Genomic DNA, 19320 nt, shown 5'->3' with positions numbered 1-19320 from the left:
CTCCCAGTTCAAACACTCTGGATGCTGCAGTTAAAGCAGGGCTGGGGAGCTGCAGACCAAGGACGAAAAGCTACCCTCTAGCCTCCCTAGTTGGCCCTTGGAACTCAGGCCATAATGCTCCCCAGGCCACACCCCCTCTCACAGGCCACACCCCCTCACAAGCCACACCTTCCCTTGAGTGCTTTTGCTTGGTTGGAATGTGTCACTGAACTATGATAAAGCCAATTGCTTATATGCAAGGAGTCTGGAGGGATGTGTGGTGTGTGTGTCTCTGAAAACCTGGGTTTTGCATGACTGGAATGTACAAGCTACTGATCAAAGGTAAGAACCACCTCTAGTGCTCTCCCCACTTTTCCATCGCACCTTCTCTGCCACTGGTACATGACCTCTGGACCTCCCTACCAGGGAACGTGGCCCCCAGGCTGAAGATTATGCTTGGACTTATCCTTCATGAATTGGTCCAATCCTCTTGTAAAGTTGGTGATCACCACTGCTTCCCGTGGGTGCTAGTTTCATAGTTTCACTATGTCAAGAAGTACTTTCTTTTATCTGTCTTGAAGCTTCCAGTATTCAGCTTCATTGGATATCTGCAAGTTTAGTATATATTTCAGGATATCTGAGGCCAATTTTCAGCCCTGGTCAAGGTGTACCTGGGGAGAAATGCGTCACCATAGAGCCCCGCTCGCATTATACAGCCAACAGGGAGCTATTTAAAGCAACACTCCTGTGTAGCATCTCTTAGGTACGGATGTTTGCAAAGTATTTTACAAGAAAGAGTCTTTTTTTGAATTACATATATTGCTCTCGCTGTAAAAATAAGACTGCCCCTAATATTGTTAAGTCCAACAGTACATGCCTCAGCAGGCAAAGAAAGTGATAATGAATACAGCACAGAAATGAAGCTTCTAAAATAAACAACTCTGGAGATTTGACTTCATTCAATTCCATCAAAATTGAAAGTGTGCAGGAATAAAGAACAGTGTGAGTAGTCAAGCCTGCCCTGGCTCTCAACACCTTTTGTGAGGATTACCGAGTTGCAGTTTTCAATCTTTTTCTTTTTTCGTTCTTAGATTTCTCCTTCTTCTTTGATTCTAGCCAACGATGCTCCTTAAGCGCGGATGACTTGAATAGGCGATGGCTGAATCCCAGTCCAGCATGCCAGCCCACCATTTACCACACAAAGGGCCTCCTTTACTATCTCAGTACTCAAGGCCGAACTCCAGTGGTGAGTCTTTGTCGTTCGTATTTTCTTTGCCCAACTATCCTTAGACTATTATCTACCTCTGCTGCAGAGGTGGGGGACCTGTGGCCCTCCACCACAACATGGGGTCCGAGTGGAAAGATACATTGGATTTAGCACACATTTAAAGGCAAACCAACTCACTGTGAACTTTCCAAAACAATACATGTATCAAAAGACAGTCCTCCTTTGAAATTTGCACTTCTTCGAATTTCACAGTACAGTTCTCCAGCCTATAAATGTGTATAAAAAATGCATATACTGAGCTCAAGTGAGTTAAGCAATGAGTTTACACACACACACACACACACACAAAGCATTTTATTAGGGGAGATTGTTTTGCAAAAATTGTTTCGTTAGCAGATAATGCCAATGAACTTTCATGAATACTGTTTAAAAAGAAAAATCAGATTTCCCCCTCTTTTAACTAATCAGTATTGATTGATATTGGTTTTATTTGTGGTTTTAATGATGTTTTATGGATCTTTTGTTGATTTTATGCTTATATATTGTAGTCAGCCTTATGTAAGAGCAGATTAAAATGCATAAATGAATATGACTAGATAAACAGATACATGGATAAACCAACAAGGAAATGTAGGGAACTGAACCTGGGTCCTTCTGCATGCAATGCACATGCTCTTCCACTAAATAACAGACTTTCCATCCATGGTATAGCCTCTGTGATAGCTAAGCCAAAGTGCCCTTGACTAAGCCCACCTATGCAAATATGGGATTGAAAGATAGGAAGTGCCCCACAAATGTACAGTGGTGCCTCGCAAGATGAAATTAATTTGTTCCGTGAGTTTTTTCATCTAGCGAATTTTTCGTCTTGCGTTGCATGGTGTCGGAAAAGTTTTGGAAAAGCTTCAAAAATCGCCAAAAGGCTACCACACCGCGTTCTATGAGTTGCTCCTCGAAGTCAAGTCGCAACTGTATTAACAGTGTTACGAAAAAGGAAACAAACTTGTAAAAAACGCAAGACATTTTCGTCTTGCGAAGCAAGCCCATAGGGAAATTCGTCTTGTGAAGCAGCTCAAAAACTGCAAAACCCTTTCGTCTAGTGAGTTTTTCGTCTTGTGAGCCATTCATCTTGCGGGGCACCACTGTAAATACCCATGGGTAGAGATGCCAGGGAAGATTGCTTATGTTCGCATTTTGTCAGGTTTCGGGGAATCAGAACCCTCCTCTGGTGGCAGCAAAGAAGCAGATAAAAAGAGAAGAGTTCTTACCAATGAGTTTATTCAATAATCACAGCGAGGGACAAAATAATGCGGTCTCTCTCTAGAAATGGCATTGCTCTAACTGCAGTTCCCCTCCTTCATCTCCCCTACTCTACATCAGTCCTGTGTCAGCTAATCTGAGCCTTCTGCCGCTGAGCTCTCTGCTGTACTACCCTCCATGCCTGTCTGGTCCTGGGGGAAGGGGGGTTATGAATGCTTTCTAAAGACACTGAGTCTGTCAGCTGTCTCTCCCCTGGTGCTGCTGCTTCTTCCTGCTGTTCCTCTTCCAATATTTCCCAGCTCTGCTCTCTGCAGCCTCTGAACCATGCCCTTCTGCAGACCACTGATCTAAATCTATACTGTCCTCCTGTTCTTGGGAAGGTTCAGGAGAAGGGGTGGTGGCCCCCACCATTCCTCCTCAGTCCAGCCCCTGACACATTTAAATGTGAATCTATGAAATTTGCACTTTCTGAAACAATATGAGAGCTCAAGCACAGCCATCCTTTTGAATTCACAAACAATGTTTATGAAAGATGCATATATGTAGGGTCAAGTGTGCATAAAAAACAACGTATTTGTAAAAATAACATACATTATATTTGAAGAAGCTGCCTGCAAAAATGTTTCCATTAGTTGAAAGTGCATACTCAGAATGTGTTTATTAGGAGAAATTTGCACTAAAATTTCTGGTGAATTTTCATGAGGGTTGAAAAACAAAAAATTGCAAATTGTGGCTGAAATGTGGAGAACGGAATTTCAGATTGGGAAAATGAGCAAAAGATAGATCTGAAACTGACAGATCCTTCCATCTCTACTGTCAGGGAACTGACATCGGAGCTAGAGGCAGAGGGAAGTCTCTCAAATGATGCTGGAGAAGGGCCCAGCAGGGAGAGAGGCAGCTCCGCAGATGGGGAAGCAAATCAGTGCAACACCAGGGATATAGAGGGGCTGATGGGGGAATTGGCGAGAGGGCTCCAGGACTCTTCACCGGACACCAGTGGGGAGAGCACAGGTCCTCTGCTACCCACGCCCACCCTGCACAGAAGACTTCCGCGCAGAGAGAGTAGGAGGAGACTCGGTGTCAAACAACTTTTATGTTGGAAAAGATTTAAGAAACGCCCACTGACGGATTCTGCTAGCGACTGAGGCAGCCACGAAGTGAAGGGCTGCCCAGACTGAAAGGTTTAGCAAGGCAACAAAGCCTGGAGAGGCGGCAACTTACGCACGAAAAACCCATACACATTACATCTACCTTTGGGCCTCCATCTGCCTTCACTCCCCGGAGTCCAGAAGGGCCTGGAGCTGTGTCTCTTTGCGCAAAGGCCATTGCAAGCTCTCAGCAAACCTTAGCTTTAGACTTGGCTATTGATTCCTTTGTCTCACTCTTTCTTGGCCTTTAGAACATGACAGGCTGTTGGAGAACTGAATTTTCCCTGCCTTTGAAGGGTTCATTGATTTTAGTTTATACATGCTCTCTCACACACACCTTTCCTCCTTGCTTTGGAAGCAAACCTCTTATTTTCCAAGGGAACTTACAGAACCAAGTTCACCAATAGCCAAACGATTTCAGTGAAGTACTTTGGTCTCATTTGTCCTGGTGACATGTGGGCAGCATTCCCCCCCCCATCTCCCATTTCTTCAAAGCGGGAACAGCAGCTTAAAGGAGCAAAGGAAAAGAAAGAGGGAAACTAACAGCTTTTCGATAGGGCAAGCAGCTGAACTGTTGATCACTTTTTCCTGGGAAGGAAAGGAACTGCAGGCTTGGCAGACGTTTCTGTTAAGTTCTGCCATGGTAGGATTCCCAGGACACTGTACCCAGAAGAGAAAAATATCCAATAGTGAAAACACACACACAAACCTGCCAATTGAAGGCTCAAGTTAAGGTTATCTCATGTTGTCTCAAGCTCTCCAAAGCCAGGAAGCTAACTATCATGTGTGCCCTGTGATCAGTAATTCTGTTGTGCAATATCACAAATTGTTCTTGCTTAGAACCCTCTCCGCCTGGCCAAACCTTTTATTGGTCTTTCAGGCCCAAGTTCAGAGAGGGAGGATGGGTGCTTTGAACCAAAAATGTCCCACCTTGCCTTATACTGAGTCAGGATGTCGGTTCATGTAGCTCGGTATTGTCCACACTGCCTGGCAGCTGCTATCCAGGGTTTTAGGCAGAGAGTCTCTCCCAGCCATACCTGGAGATGTCAGGGATTGAACCCGCAACCTTCTGCTTTCAAGGCAGTTGCTGTGCCACGGAGCCATGGTCTCGTGTCTTACTGTACTAGCAGATGAATCTTCCTGAGAATTGGCACAAGCCTGTTTACTGCTTACATCAGTAGCTGGCAGGATGGGTTAAGACCAGTATGGGGAACCGTTTTGACTCTGTGGTTCAGCACCTTACTGAGCCCTAACCAAGCAATTAAAATTTGACCAATGGGAGGGCCTGCCTGCCTTCCAGTTGCTTGATGCCAGACTGATGCCAAGTGATTGGTTGCTTTGAAGTCCCAAAGTCAGGACTGTAAGCCCCAAAGCAAAACTGAATGACTTGACAGTTCAGCTTTCTGATTCTGGTTTGGGAACTGCCGCATGATGAACAAGAACAAAATGTCCATTTGCTATCACATTGAGATTTTTGCCAGCAGGCACGCTGCAAGACTTTTGTGGTTGCCTTGTGAGCTCAGTTGACTAACTTGGAATTGACATGAGCTCCTGTGAGCACTTTTTGGGTGGCGGGGAGCAGAGAGGCACTGGCCTACAAATGCACTGAAATCGGAATCATTAAGCAATTCATTTCTGTTAAAAATCAGAATATTGACTGCCTGATCACTGCCAAGATTCACCTTTTGTGTTGTCTGTTTAAATGGACGAATTGTTTTTCAAAACATGCTTTGATATTTTTCATTACTGGCCCAATCACCCATCTTGACAGTGCCTGGAAATGGAGCTTCATGTACCACACTCCAGCGCATGAGGAGTACCACCACTCTCACTCCTATTGCATCAGAAGAGGCCCTCATCTCCCACTGTTTGAACCATCCTGCCAGATACTGATGCAAGGAACACCAAGATTGCGCAACATCTTTGCTGATCACAGGGTTATATCTGTTAAGGCATCAGCACTGACTTCCAGTTTCTAAGCTTTGTGGCACTTGAGCCAATAATATAGCCTTAACTCTAGCCTTCAGCCAGCAGGGTTTTTAATAAAAGTGCCCCAAAATAGGGGTTGTGTTATACACGGGGCGTGTTATACACGGAAAAGTATGGTATGTTTGTTCAGGATCCACAGCACCTTCTCATAAGCCCCAAAAGGTTGGCCACTCCTCATCTGACCACTGCACTTTACTATCATATTCCATAGCTAAATGAATAGATATTGCACACAGTGCCCACTATGTGGCTGACTGCAGACACTGGGATTTTTTTTGTTTAATTAAAAATGAAATGTGCACATACCACATTAATTTACCAGTAGTTGCTGCCTTGGGCTTTAATGGAACATGGAAACCTTAATAATTTTTGAACTACTGCTCAGAAAGTTACCAAACCAACAGAGGATCAGCTTCCTTAATGAGTCTGGATAAAATACACAACAGTTATCACCAAAATGTGAAAGAAATACTCCTGTAAATCTGTTCAAAATTATGAATAAGCTTTTGTAGTTTCCTAAACCACCTAACTTTATTAGTACAAATTCTGAAGGGACGCCGCCCCCCACAATCAGTTCTCAGTTTGGTACATTTGTAGACCACACCATTTTGGAAAGTGGGTTGTCTGTCTGTCCATTTGTCTGTTCTCTGTGGGTTCATCCACACCTTGAGATATCATTGCCAAATTCAGCACAAGGTTTCCCAAGGGGCAGCCAGTGGTCTTTGTCAATGTCTAGATGCTGAGCACCACTTTGAATCAAGATGGTAGACCAATACACACAACCCAAATTACACTATCCATTTTAATGGACCCTTTTTTTGTTTTGTTTCTTAGAATACCCGAGCAGCACTGGGCACTTTCTGCTAATAGATTGTATATAACAAGTTGCTCCAAGTGTCATTTTTATGAGCAATAGAATTTTGAGATATTTAATGGTGTAGCCTTCCTATTGTTGCCCACCTTAACTTTTTGGTGTTCCCATGGCCATTTAATAATTTGTGGACAAAAGTCCACAAGGCTTATCACTGCCTCCTACTGGATTAAATCAGAGGTGCTTTGCTTGCACCATAGCTCTGATACAGGTACCAAGTCGTATGTGCCAGCATTTGACAGGTGAAGATAGGGGCACTCTTGTGTACGTCCAGAGGGGAAGCCACGTTTAGTTTGTTACATAAATAAACAAATAGAGGGAGTCTTGTGGAGCTTTAAAGAGTAGCAGATTTAAGTTTTTGTGGTCTAGAACATCTGGACTTCTGATCAAGTGGGTTTTAGGCTACAAAATTTATGCCACAATAAATCTGTTAGTCTTTAAGGTGCCATAATCAGGCATGACAACAGAAGCAAATGGCTTGGGGGAGCAAAGCTTTGGCAAATGCAATTATTAGGGGACCATGAATTTAATCTGTGCTTAATAAGATGTGATTAAAAGCTGAGGGAGCAAACAGGCTTGTGGGGATAGTTTGCGTGTGTCTTGTGTAATACTTATAACACTCTGCTGGCTCCTGCCCAACACACACAGACAGAGGCTCCCACTTGTAAGAAAGAAAGAGACCTTTCTTCAGGCAAGTAACAGTACAGGCTCAGCAGCAGACACAGTGCTCGGGAGTCACAATTTGGGAGTTCAGGAGCAAGGCAAGAAGATTAGAACTGGACAGAAGCAACAAATATGTCCAAACAAGTTTCCAATACCCTCTCATCGAGCCTTTAAAATCAGGTATGGTGAGCTCAGTTGTGAGGCTCTCTTGCCTTGTAGGAATGTTGAGATTGCAAGTGTGCACTTCTTCAGGGCGGGTGGGTCTGCTCCCATCTGTGAAGGTGGTGCTTATTTCTAGGCAACAAATCTGCCCCCTCATGTTCAGGTTCCTGTTCAGTTTTTGTCATCTCCTGTTCTGCTTCCCCCCATGGCTGAGGAAAGCCCTCCTGAGTCTCTCTGCATTGCAGGAAGGTCAGCGGGGCGATTCAGCATCTCTGTTCCCTTTTTCAAAGTGGGAAGGGAAAGGGGAGATCCCTCTCCTCCAACCCAGGTTCCCACAATCCTCCTCCTCCTCCTCCTCCTCCTCCTCCTCCTCCTCCAGAGCCTGCCAACCCAATTGCTTCCAACCATCCCAACAGTGCTGTGGAGTGCATGACAAACACCTCAATTCTCACACCAAGGATCACAGCCTGAGCCTTCCTCCATTACACATGGCTGAATGATTCCCGTCCCCCTCAACTCCTGCACAGTGGAGATTAAATTGACCATAGGATGGTTAATCTCATAGTCGATCTATTTGTGCTTATTATACAAGAGTCCAGTTTCATTTGATTTAAAATGAAAGCTTTTGTGTCTTGCATCTTCAAGGTGGCTAGTTGTAATGCGACAGATTTAGCAGCCCATTCCTTATCTGGATAGGCAGTTACGAAGGTGGGCAGACTGCAGGGAAGGGAAGCAAACGTTCACATATAGTGCCCCTCTGCATGGCCGGTGCAATTAGGTGGTGACAGCGGCATTGGTGCTGCTTACCCAGATGATGCAGGGGGAGAGCAGTAGCGAAGTCAGCCTTGTGCAGGTTCCCACCAGTGTACCTGTGCAGCCCTGCTCCATCCTGCCCCAGTAAGCAGCAAGGACAGTGTTCTCTGGAAGGTGTTGCAGCAATGCAGGGAGCTGCTTTATACCCAACCAGACCACTTATCCACCTAGCTCCATCTGGTATGCAGGCTGAGACCCTACCTGCCCGCGGGCTGTCTCCCCAGAATGGTGCATGCTCTAGCTATCTCCCGCTTGGAGTACTGCAATGCACTCTACGTGGGGCTACCTTTGAAGGTGACCTGGAAACTACAACTAATCCAGAATGCGGCAGCTAGACTGCCCAGACCACATAACACAAGTCCCGAAAGACCTATATTGGCTCCCAGGACATTTCTGAGCACAATTCAAAGTGTTGGTGTTGACCTTTAAAGCTGTAAATGGCCTTGGTCCAGTATACCTGAAGGAGCGTCTCCACCCCCATCATTCTGCCCAGACGCTGAGGTCCAGTGCCGAGGGCCTTCTGGCGGTTCCCTCACTGCGAGAAGCCAAGTTACAGGGAACCAGGCAGAGGGCCTTCTCAGTAGTGGTGCCCGCCCTGTAGAAAGCCCTCCCATCAGATGTCAAAGAGATAAACAACTACCTGACATTTAGAAGACACCTGAAGGCAGCCCTGTTTAGGGAAGTTTTTAATGTGTGACATTTTAATGTATTTTTAATATTTTGGGAAGCTGCCCAGAGTGGCTGGGGAAACCCAGCCAGATGGGCGGGGTACAAATTAATAATAATAATAATAATAATAATAATAATAATAATAATATCTCAGTATTGTCAACACTGACTGGCAGAGCTACTTCAGGGTTTCATATGCAGGGAGTGTCTCCCCACCTGCCTAGAGATCCTGGGGATTGAAGCTAGGACCTTCTGCAGATAAATCTGATGTCACAGCAGCACTGCCCCACCACAATGTCTGCTCCTGCTGCATGTGGATGTACATGCATTTGAACTAGAATTAAGATGCTATCCCTTAAGGTGGCCATGAGTCTTACTTTACAGAGGAGAGACATCTTTGAAGGCATCCTTCATTTAATGGCTGCCTGGTCTGAGTCCAGCTGAAAGATAATGAGCCTTCAGAAAGGAGATCAAGGACCTTGAAGTTGCCCATCAGTTGTTAGCACCAACGACAGCAGACTGAGCAGGCACAAAGGATGCCTAGTCACAGTCTTATAAGACATTGTGTTTTTGCTTCAGTGATTTCAGTTATGACAATTATTTCTGACCTTGCAGCAGTAGATGTAAAGTCGCATGTGTAAAATGTTAGGCAAACCTGTGCGGCAATGTTCTATCAGAATGAGTCTTGGTTAAGTCCAGAAGGTCCCGTGCTTTATTCCTGGAGGTAGGGTTAGGAAAGATCCCCTGTCTGAAATCCCAGAGAGCCATTGCCAGTCAGTGTGGACAATATTGAGCTAGATGGACCAATAGGTCCGACTTGGTTGAAGGCAGCTTCCTATGGCCTAGGCCATTAAACAAAACAACAAACTGCAACAGTCCATAACATAGCTATCATTCTCCCATTGCCAATAGCCTTGCTGCTTTCAGCTGAAACAGGTTAAATTCTGCTGAAGCTCCCAAGACACTTTCCATCTGATGATCTGGTATAATCCTGCACTGGCAAGTGGGACTCCCTGTCTCTCAGCACGCCAATAATGGCCCTATCATTACAGATCTGCCTGCACTAATCTCTCGGATGCAAAATAGTAAACTGGGGAAGCTTAAGCGGTCCAGCTGTCTGGCACACTGAGGTTTCCTGGGCACTTCTTTAATGTGGAAAGTTGTATTTTAGGTGGATAATGTCTGATCCTTTTTAGTTGTTAGGAGTGCACTAAATTGGCTGGTAATTGGTACCCAGCGGAACTGGGCGTTCTATCTCAGAATGGGACCGAGGCTATGAAATCCCTGTTCGATATTCAAAGAGGAGGTGACATAAATACGGGAAATAAATAAATACATACAATGACCCACTTATGGTTAAACAAAGCTATGAGTAGCTGTGTGAGCTTGGAAGTAATACTAGAGCCAAATTATATCTATCCATATCGATAATGATAAATCTATATCATCTGTATCTATATATCTGCAGCCTCTTTCTTTAATGACAAACTCAGTTGTTCAGATGGGGCCAATACCAGGTAATTGAACACAATACAGAGGCTTACTTCCAAAATGCATGAACTGGAGACTGAGCCAGAAAATATGTGCATGACTCAAAGAGTAGCAAAGGACCGGCGTAGAGAGAAAGAAATTCAAAGACTCAGGCTCCGGAAATGTTGCCTGTTCTTGGCTTTCTAATTGGGGTATGGAGTTCCATCAAAAGAACAGAAGCACGGCTTCCTGGATTGCCTGAAAAAGCAATCTGGGTCAGCATTCAGTTTCTTAGCAGGGGGCAATCAGAGTCTTGTGGGAAGCCTTCCAGCAGAGCATGAAGACAATGGTTGTCTCCTGTTGGGTATCCCGAGGTATATTGCTTCTGAACATTTTTCTTTTCTGGTTTTTTTTTAATCCCCACCCTCAAATTCTCACCAAAGAAGACTCCAAGAGTTACTTACAAGATAAGTAGTCAAGGCAGTCTTTACTCTCTCAGGATTAACATCTGAAAGACAGGGCAGAAAAGGAAAGGAGAAGATGGAATGGGGAAGAAGGAGAGGGAACAGGAAGATCAGGTGCCCGTTTCTTAAACGAACTGTTGTTAAAATGCCCACCTGGGATGCAAGCAGTTTGGGATGCAGAATGAAATGGCCATATGAGATTGGAAGGAGGGCCAAAGGCAGCTGGTTGCTCAGCAGAGCGGATGGAATAGCCCTGTTTCCCTGCTCAGCCTAATAGCCATTGATAGCCTGACAATGTTTTGTTTTCGAAAGGAGGAGATCCTGGAGTTCAAACCAACCTGCATAGTCATCTTTTCTGATCTTCATGACTTTCCCTCAGTCGATTTGTCGGTTTGGGGTGTGGTTAACCAGGGTTGACCAATGAGACACTCTATTTACAACGTTACATTGATTGTCGAAATGCAGTGACAACTGACTTTCACATGGCAATCTTGATGACCTCCATTCTTATGAACAGACAAATGGGAGATGTAGTGAGATTGGAAATATTAACTTGTTCCATTTCCCAAAAGTGAGGAAAGAGCTTTTTTTTCAGCAAAATTTTGGGCATTCATTCACATACTCTCCAACACACTTATGCGTGTATTTTGTGTGTGTGTGTGTGTGTGTGGACACCCCCAATTTGCAGCCCCCTGATAATGGCATTTTGCCCTCTGCTGCCCCAGGAGTCACCATTCCCACCCCAAATCCATCCCTGAAAAACCGACTGTTCCTTTTCCCACTAGCCACATTTGGCCCACAAGCCTGAAGTTCCCCACCTCTACTCTAATTCATCTGCCCATCACTATCAGTTCTCTCACACAACAGGAAGCAGCACTGGGGAGTCAGAGATAAATTGCACTGCTGATTTCTCCCTGCAGCCTTCTCGTTCTCTGTTGGAGACATTACCTTAAAGAAGCAACTGACTCCTTAAAAACCTATGCTTGTAAGTTAGAGATTTCCCAATACTGTAGTGAAGATGCGGAGAAGTTTTGTAGCGCCAATGGGTATTGGCTTCCCATCTCAGCAAATGGGACAAATTGATTGTTCTTCAAAAGCCCTGGTCAATATTAGCCTCTTGCGTCAATAAATCCTGATTTTTCACTCTGATCAGTCGATAGCTGCATATAAAAGCAACCTGAATGTGGCCTTGATAAAAACAACCATCAGCTTTGTGTGCAACAGCAGAAGCTAGGCAGATGGATTAGACAGTCATATTAGATGGGGGGAAACACAAGTATTTTGCCACAAAGGAAGGTCATGTACTGTTCCTCAATTCACCTGGATGTACATAATGTAATAACAGTGTACAGGAGCAGCTCACATAATTGCATGCTTATCCATTCCTGCAAACTGCGTGGTATAAGCTGTGGATTTAAAGGCAGCCAAGTGGTGCTTAATTGTTTCATAATGTGCAGGCTTCAGTTCTCTCAACGATAACAGGAAAGGTTGGGAAACCAAAAAGAAAGCTGATAAATTGTCCTGCTATTGCAGAGTAGGATCTTGTGAACTTATCTTCCGTGGTTGCATCTGCACTCTAGAATTAAACTGTCTTAAGAGTCATTTCTTCTTGAGGAACCTAGGAGCTGTAGGGTCTCTAACAAAGAATCCGGGAACAGGTGTAGCTCAGTAGTAGAGCACATGATTTACATGCAGAGGGTCCCAGGTTTCAATCTCTTGTCATCTCTAGGTAGGGCTGGGAAGGACTCCTGCCTGAAACGTTGAAGAACTGCAAGTCAATATTGGCAGTGCTGAGCTAGATGAATCAACAGTCTGACTCAACATACTGAAAGACAACGTCTTATGTTGCTAAGTTCTTCGCAACCTCATCATTCTTTGGGGGAAGCAATGGCAGCTATGAAATCAATACAAATCTGAAGTGCAGAGAAGTCCCAAGAGTAGCTATGGGCCAGCAACGTCCACAATTACATTTTGAACAGCTCTGTCCTAAATCTTTGAATGACCTCTCTCAGTTGTTGCCTGTGAGATACAAGATAGACTCCTGCAGGACCTCATAGTGCAGATGTAGGGGAGCTCTTTCACCCCGGGGGCCACCTAGGTAACCTACCTTCCAGGGACCACATGCCAATGGTGGGTGGAGCCTGAGACAAAAGTAGGTGGAGCAACAAATGTAAAGGTTACCTTTGTACAGCCTTAAATTTTACCTTTGTACAGTAGGTAGTTTCTGAACACACTCACACACCCCTCTCTGCCCTCTGTCTGGACAATTAAGAGGCATTATTAGGGTCCAAGGCCACTTTCCACCCAGGCAGAAACTTTCAGGAAGGGTGCAAAGATGAGCTGGTGAGGGGTGTGGCTTGAGCAGAAGGGGACTGACCTGAGGGCCAGATAGACGGCTTGGGAGTCTCATTTGGCCCTTGGGCCTGAGGTACCCCACCCCTGACATAGGGTAAATGCGAAGAGATTGAGCAGTAGTGCCTAACAACACCTTGCAAACCATCTAGCCTTGTGAGATGATCCCATTCCCAACATCTCTGAAGAGTATCTGAAACAGCAAAATTAGTGCTTGCGGGACTGGATTTTCGTTTTGTTTTATCCTGTTAATTTATCTTTTACATTGTTCTTGGTATGCATTAAGACTAGATTATTTCATTATAATATTTAGTTTATTCTTTGCTTATTAAGTGTTTGCCTTTGTTTATTTGAGTTTTCAAAGTGCTTTGTAAGAAATTTGGTCCCCTGCCCCACCCCAGGCAATGTTGATTATAAGTTGATGTTTCTTATGTGCAGCTTTGAGCAATATCCACTGTGGAAAAGCAGAATGAAAATAAACCAAGGTAGAGATGGTCCAAAAATCCTACTTTCAGTTTCCAAAATATATTGCACCCATACAAAAACTGGGGTGCACTATTCTCTTGATTTTTAGGGTGATCAATTTTTCTCTCCAAAATATTTACACAGGTGTGGGCTGCTGCTCACCTTAATTCTACAAAGTTAAGGAGTTTGGGTTCAGTTTCAATGTTTTAAAATGGGCCACTCCCATCCAATCCAACATCCTGTTCTCACAGTTGCTAACCAGATGCTCATGGCAAACACACAAGGAAGTACTGAGGGCAACATTGCTCTCTCCACTCCCACACTTACTAGAATGGTTCAGAATGATACAATGTGCCATTGCATTGCTCCCAAACCACTTCAGGATGTGTGGCTCGCTTTTTACTTCCCCTGCTTCCTGGAGTGACTTGGAAGTGACGAAACGCCACATTGCGTTCCACCATTCTGAAGCCATTCTAGTTAAGTGCTGGTAGAGGAGACAGGGAGAAAGGGTCCCATCCCACTGGGAATGTGAGAGAGCCCCAAACCACCAAATACCTCATCCATTCAATCCTTAAATCCTAATGTATTTAGAACAATTGTGTGCAGATTTTGGAGAAAATTCTTTTTCTCTAAGACATTTTTGGAGGGGATTTGATTCTCCACAAATCACCCGAAGAATGGCTGGGGAAAAATAGAGAGAGAAACTTCAGCATAGCAATAAACAAAACTTGTGGAATCGGTCATCCAGGTGGGAATGGATCCATTGTTGCTAACCTCTCTTGTGCCTTTGTTAGTCATTGCTAGCCTATCAGCCTCCCCCAACAGAAACAATGTCCTTTACTGTCATGCATGGTCACCCAGAGGCAATGCTGTATTCAGCACAGGTGACCAGGCCAGGCTTCATTTTTGAACAGCTTTCTCTTTGGCCCAGTAGTGGTTTCTTAGCAACTACTCAGCTCTCTCCTGCAAGACAGCAAGATTTAGGAGCTTTCTTTTTCTCTTATCCTCAGGTGTTTTGTGACTACCACGGCCATTCCCAGAAGAAGAATGCATTTCTATATGGATGCAGTATAAAGGAGACCTTGTGGCAGGCGGGACGTACTGTTGATACGACTGTTGTCACCGAGGATGTTGGATACAGGGTAAGACGTTCTTCTTATAGTACAGACTTTTGCACAGAAATTCCAGGTGAAACTGCCCTGCTGCTCCTCTGAATGACCTGTTTGTTGATCATTTGTTCTGATTTGCTTGCGCAAAGCTTACACAGAGGTGAAATGGTATTTGATCCTTATTCAGAATTCATTCTGATTTGTTTGCAGGGAGGTTATTTGACAATGAGTATTCATCCTGCACCCATCCTGATGTGCTTGCAGGGAATTCATACACCTTCCTGTTAATTGTTCATTCATTCCACAATAGTTGATTGAATCCTCCATTGGAAAAAGTCTATTTCTTTTTCAAAGTCGAACTTTTGTGGTTGCATGACAGAACACTTTAACCTACTTTAATTGGGCAAACCTACATTTCCTGATATGTGCTTGACTACCTTCTGGAAAATACAGTCTTGAGTAGGGATTTAAGAAGCGCTTTCTGTTCTGACCTGTATTCATCATAATCAGCACTGTTTGCATTCTGCTGCAATTCGATTTCCACCAACTATTAATATAATTTGTGCCCTTGTCTGCTACTTAACATGGCTTTTGTAACTGTTTACATAACTTAATCATCTCACACTAATTTCAATGTAAAAGAAACATCAAAGCGATGTAAAAAAAGTCATTAATTACATCTCATTTGCAGACACAAGTAAACAACAAAGAGGTGAGCAAATATTGATCGTATTCGCTTGCCTGATTTCTGTTCCTGACCATAGACAAACACATGAACTACAGCAATTTCTACTTCCTTTTTCTGTTTTCTTCTGAATTCTCCAAAATCCCTAGTCTGGAAACAGCCCTGGACTTTCTTGTTTTTGATTTTTTAATTATGTTATTGAAATATACTCTGAGTCGAGAGTGGATTTCATGCTCTTTATTCAGCTCATAGTGGTGAGGAGGAATGGAAGTTCCCCCAGAATGTCTGCTTTATATACATTATTTACACAATGGGCCCCACATGATTGGCTAATTCTGGGATTCACCTGTAGGTCAATCTGGTTGCGGATTCATTTCCACCTGGAGCTGGATTGGGTGGCTCCTGTGGACCAATCATATTCTTCTATTCTGGAACCTATTGTTCTAGGATCAATCAGACTGCTGCCTTTTGGATCCTATTCAACTCAGTACATAACAGTTATAGAATAACAAACTCAGGTGGTAAGAATTTCAACAGAGAGGAAACCACACAGAGCCACTGAGAAACAGATAAGACGTGCCAGCATGTTCAGAACCCTGAGGTTTTTTACAAGTCCCCAAACCCCTAAAACCTAAGAAGACAAGTAGCCTCTCCACCCACTTTGCAAAAAACACTTCCAAAAGAGAACAAAGCCTGCTCAGCAGCATGGAATATTGTTTATCTGACCCCATGTGTGCTATACATTTAAAGCAATATCCTACCACTTTAAGTAGTCATGGCTTGCCCCAAAGAATCATGGGAAGTGTAGTGTGTTAAGGGTGGCTGAGAGTTGTTAGGCGATCCCTATTCCCCTCCCAGAGCTACAATGACCAGAGTTCTCTGAGAAGAGGGACTGACAGTTAAACCACTCTGACAAGTGTAGGTCTAGGAGAAGAATAGGGCATCTCCTAGCAACTCTCAGCACCCTTAGCAAACTACGCCTCCCAGGGGGGAAGCCATGACTATTTAAAGTGGCCTGATACTGCTTTAAAATGTATAGTGCAGATGGAGCATCTGTTGGAATTGAATATGGGAAACCAAGGTGGTGGTGGGAGATGGGATGATTTTCTTTCTTCTTTTTTGGAGCCACCTTTTGTGTGTGGGGTGAATAAAATTATTGTAAATACCTTTGGCTGTGTGCATTGCTTTCCCACTTTGCAGTGCTAAGGGTTAGCTGCACCTGCTGTAATTGAAAGTGAAAGCATTTCCCGAAGTGATCTTAATAGAGCACACCGTGAGCCTGAAACATTGACCAGAGGAAATATTTCACAAGGCGTTCCTTAGCCTGAGCGAGATAGAATTGGCGGGGTGAGGGACGGCAAGGTGGGGGAAAAGCTCGTCGTCAGCATATCTTCTGGAGCTTTGTTGCTGCCAAACTTTAGGAAACCGGGGATTGCTGGCAAGCATATAGAGAGCATCAAAGGGCTGCCTTCCAGCAATCGAGGTGTGTGCCTTGAATCCGCAATGGATGAGCCACGAGCAAACTTCTGCTGCAGTCTGACAGTGGAGGCATTAAACATTGACACCCACGTGTTATGAAACCTGTTTCCCGACAGGTGTGACCCACCAGCCCATAAAATGCATCATGCAGTCTTTACCTAGTATCCTCTTTCCTTCTTGAGAGCTCCACAGACAGCCTTTCTACACAATGCCAGAGCTCTGCCCTTGACTCCACACATAAGTGGACTGAGGCTACCTTGGGTCCTGACTTATAGGCAACACCTCCACACATCCCTTTTGGTTGGCTAACTGTGAACAGCATTAACCCTCAGCTTACTAACTTTATAGGGATGTGGGTGGTGCTGTGGGTTGCCGATCAGAAGGTTGGCGGTTCGAATCCCCGCGATGGGTGATCTCCCGTTGCTCAGTCCCTGCTCCTGCCAACCTAGCAGTTCGAAAGCACGTCAAAGTGCAAGTAGATAAATAGGTACTACTCTGGTGGGAAGTTAAACAGCGTTTCCATGTGCTGCTCTGGTTTGCCAGAAGCAGCTTAGTCATGCTGGCCACATTACCTGGAAGCTGTACGCCGGCTCGCTCAGCCAGTAAAGCGAGATGAGCACCACAACTCCAGAGTCGTCTGTGACTGGACCTAACGGTCAGAGGTCCCTTTACCTTTACCTTTACTAACTGGATAGTCCCTGCTTTTGTACTGCCAAAATTTTCGCTCAACCCCTCCAAGAGGTGGGCAGGGTTTGCGACACCACATGGGCTTACCTGGCCAGGTGCCACCCACCTTGCTGCAGAGTGGCCGCCGTCCCACCCACATCTTGGCAGGACAATGAGCTGCCGGCTGGGGGTGGGGTGTGGGCCGATGCTCTTCGACCCAGACTCACTTTGTTTTCCTGCTAGATTCACCCACTCAACCCTCCTTAAAAATATACAGTGGTACCTCGCAAGACGAACGCCTCGCAAAACGAAAAACTCGCAAGACGAAAGAGTTTTCCGTTTTTGAGTCGTTCCGCAAGACGAATTTCCCTTTGGGCTTGCTTCGCAAGAAGAAAGCCCATAGGGAAATCTCCGGGGACCTCTTTTAAAATGCTGGCGGTCGGGAGCAAAGACTTTCGCCCACCGCCGGCCTTCAGAAGAGGTCCTGGACCTCTTCTGAAGGCCGGCGGGGGGCAAAAGTCTTTGCTCCCCCCCGCCTGCCTTCCCGGGACAGCGGAGACTTCTCCGCTGTCCCGGGCGATCTTAAAATGCTGGCGGGCGGCAGCAAAGTCTTCGCTGCCGCCCGCCAGCATTTTAAAATCGCCCCGGGACAGCGGAGGCTTCGCTGCCGCCCGCCAGCATTTTTAAATCGCCCCGGGACAGCGGAGGCTTCGCTGCCGCCCACCAGCATTTTTAAATCGCCCCGGGACAGCGGGGGCTTTTAAAATGCTGGCGGTCGGCAGCAAAGCGCTCCTGTCCCCGGAGCTTGCGGGGCGGGAGGTGGGGAGAAGGGCTTTTCTTCCCACCGCCAGCCTTCAGAACAGCCTTCTGAAGGCTGGCGGTGGGAAGAAAAGCCCTTGTCCCCCCCCCCAGCCTTCAGAAGAGGTCCGGGGACACCGCTGCCTGGTCTGAAGGTGGTTTCCATAGGAACACATTGATTGATTTTCAATGCATTCCTATGGGAAACCGTGCTTCGCAAGACGAAAAACTCGCAAGAAGAAAAAACTTGCGGAACGAATTAATTTCGTCTTGCGAGGCACCACTGTAACATGGTCTCCTTTTGCAGGCTAAGCTCTTGCTTCCTAGGTCAGCGGGCACTGCTATGGTCATGAGATGGTTGCTGTATTCAGAACCGGGAAGGAATTTCCCTGCATTGGCAGGTTTTGCCTTCCCCGTAGCAATTCGTCACAACTTTGGCGGTTTTTAGGTCTTGGTTAGTATCCTATAGTCTATCTTCGAGATGGGGGTAATATCTTCATGCACCCCCACGCGGCGGCATTTGCAGGGCCCATTAAAGGGTTGATTGCGGGAGTCACTGGCCCTAGAGCACTGCATATAGGTCAAACGCCCGGCTTTGGTGAAGTGGGAGGGCATGCTGTGTAAGTTCACGCTTTACAGTCCCCTCCCATTGCACTTGACTGCCCTGCACATCCTCAGCCCCTGTTGGGTTGAGAGGGATACCTGCCAAGGCCTAAGCCAAGGTTCCTAAACCTGAAATTCAACAAAGTTGTGGCCTAATTTAAACCCATACATTGTTGTCCTGTCTCATTTCGGGGGGGGGGGGTAGGCTCCAGGGACAGGGTTTAGTGCGTGGGCTCGCAAATTCCATGTAACTTGCCTTGAGCTCCTGGAATGTTGGTTTTGTAGGTGAGTCTTCTTTAGCTTTAAATGACCTCCTTGGAGATATCTGAGGAAAACAGAAAGGAAAAGTTGTCCTTAACAGTCATTTTGGCACATTGTTACAAATAGATCTGTTTGTTTATTGGTATGGGGTTGGTTGGAATTGGTTTTTTGTTTTTTGTTGGAAATGTA

At 45.3% G+C, this 19320-nt stretch overlaps 1 protein-coding gene across 1 annotated transcript in view; it reads left to right on the top strand.

The window, feature by feature from the left end:
* AGBL1 (AGBL carboxypeptidase 1) overlaps positions 1-19320 on the top strand; it is a 410764-nt gene that overhangs the window by 203361 nt on the left and 188083 nt on the right. The window contains exons 19-20 of the mRNA XM_082198360.1: positions 1096-1225; positions 14541-14672. Of these exons, the coding sequence (XP_082054486.1) occupies positions 1096-1225; positions 14541-14672 (262 nt within the window). The remainder of the gene's footprint in view (positions 1-1095; positions 1226-14540; positions 14673-19320) is intronic.

Source organism: Podarcis vaucheri (assembly GCF_965113315.1).
Source record: "Podarcis vaucheri genome assembly, chromosome: 14".
Taxonomy (NCBI): Eukaryota; Metazoa; Chordata; class Lepidosauria; order Squamata; family Lacertidae; genus Podarcis; species Podarcis vaucheri.
This window is presented reverse-complemented; position numbering and strand designations above follow the sequence as displayed.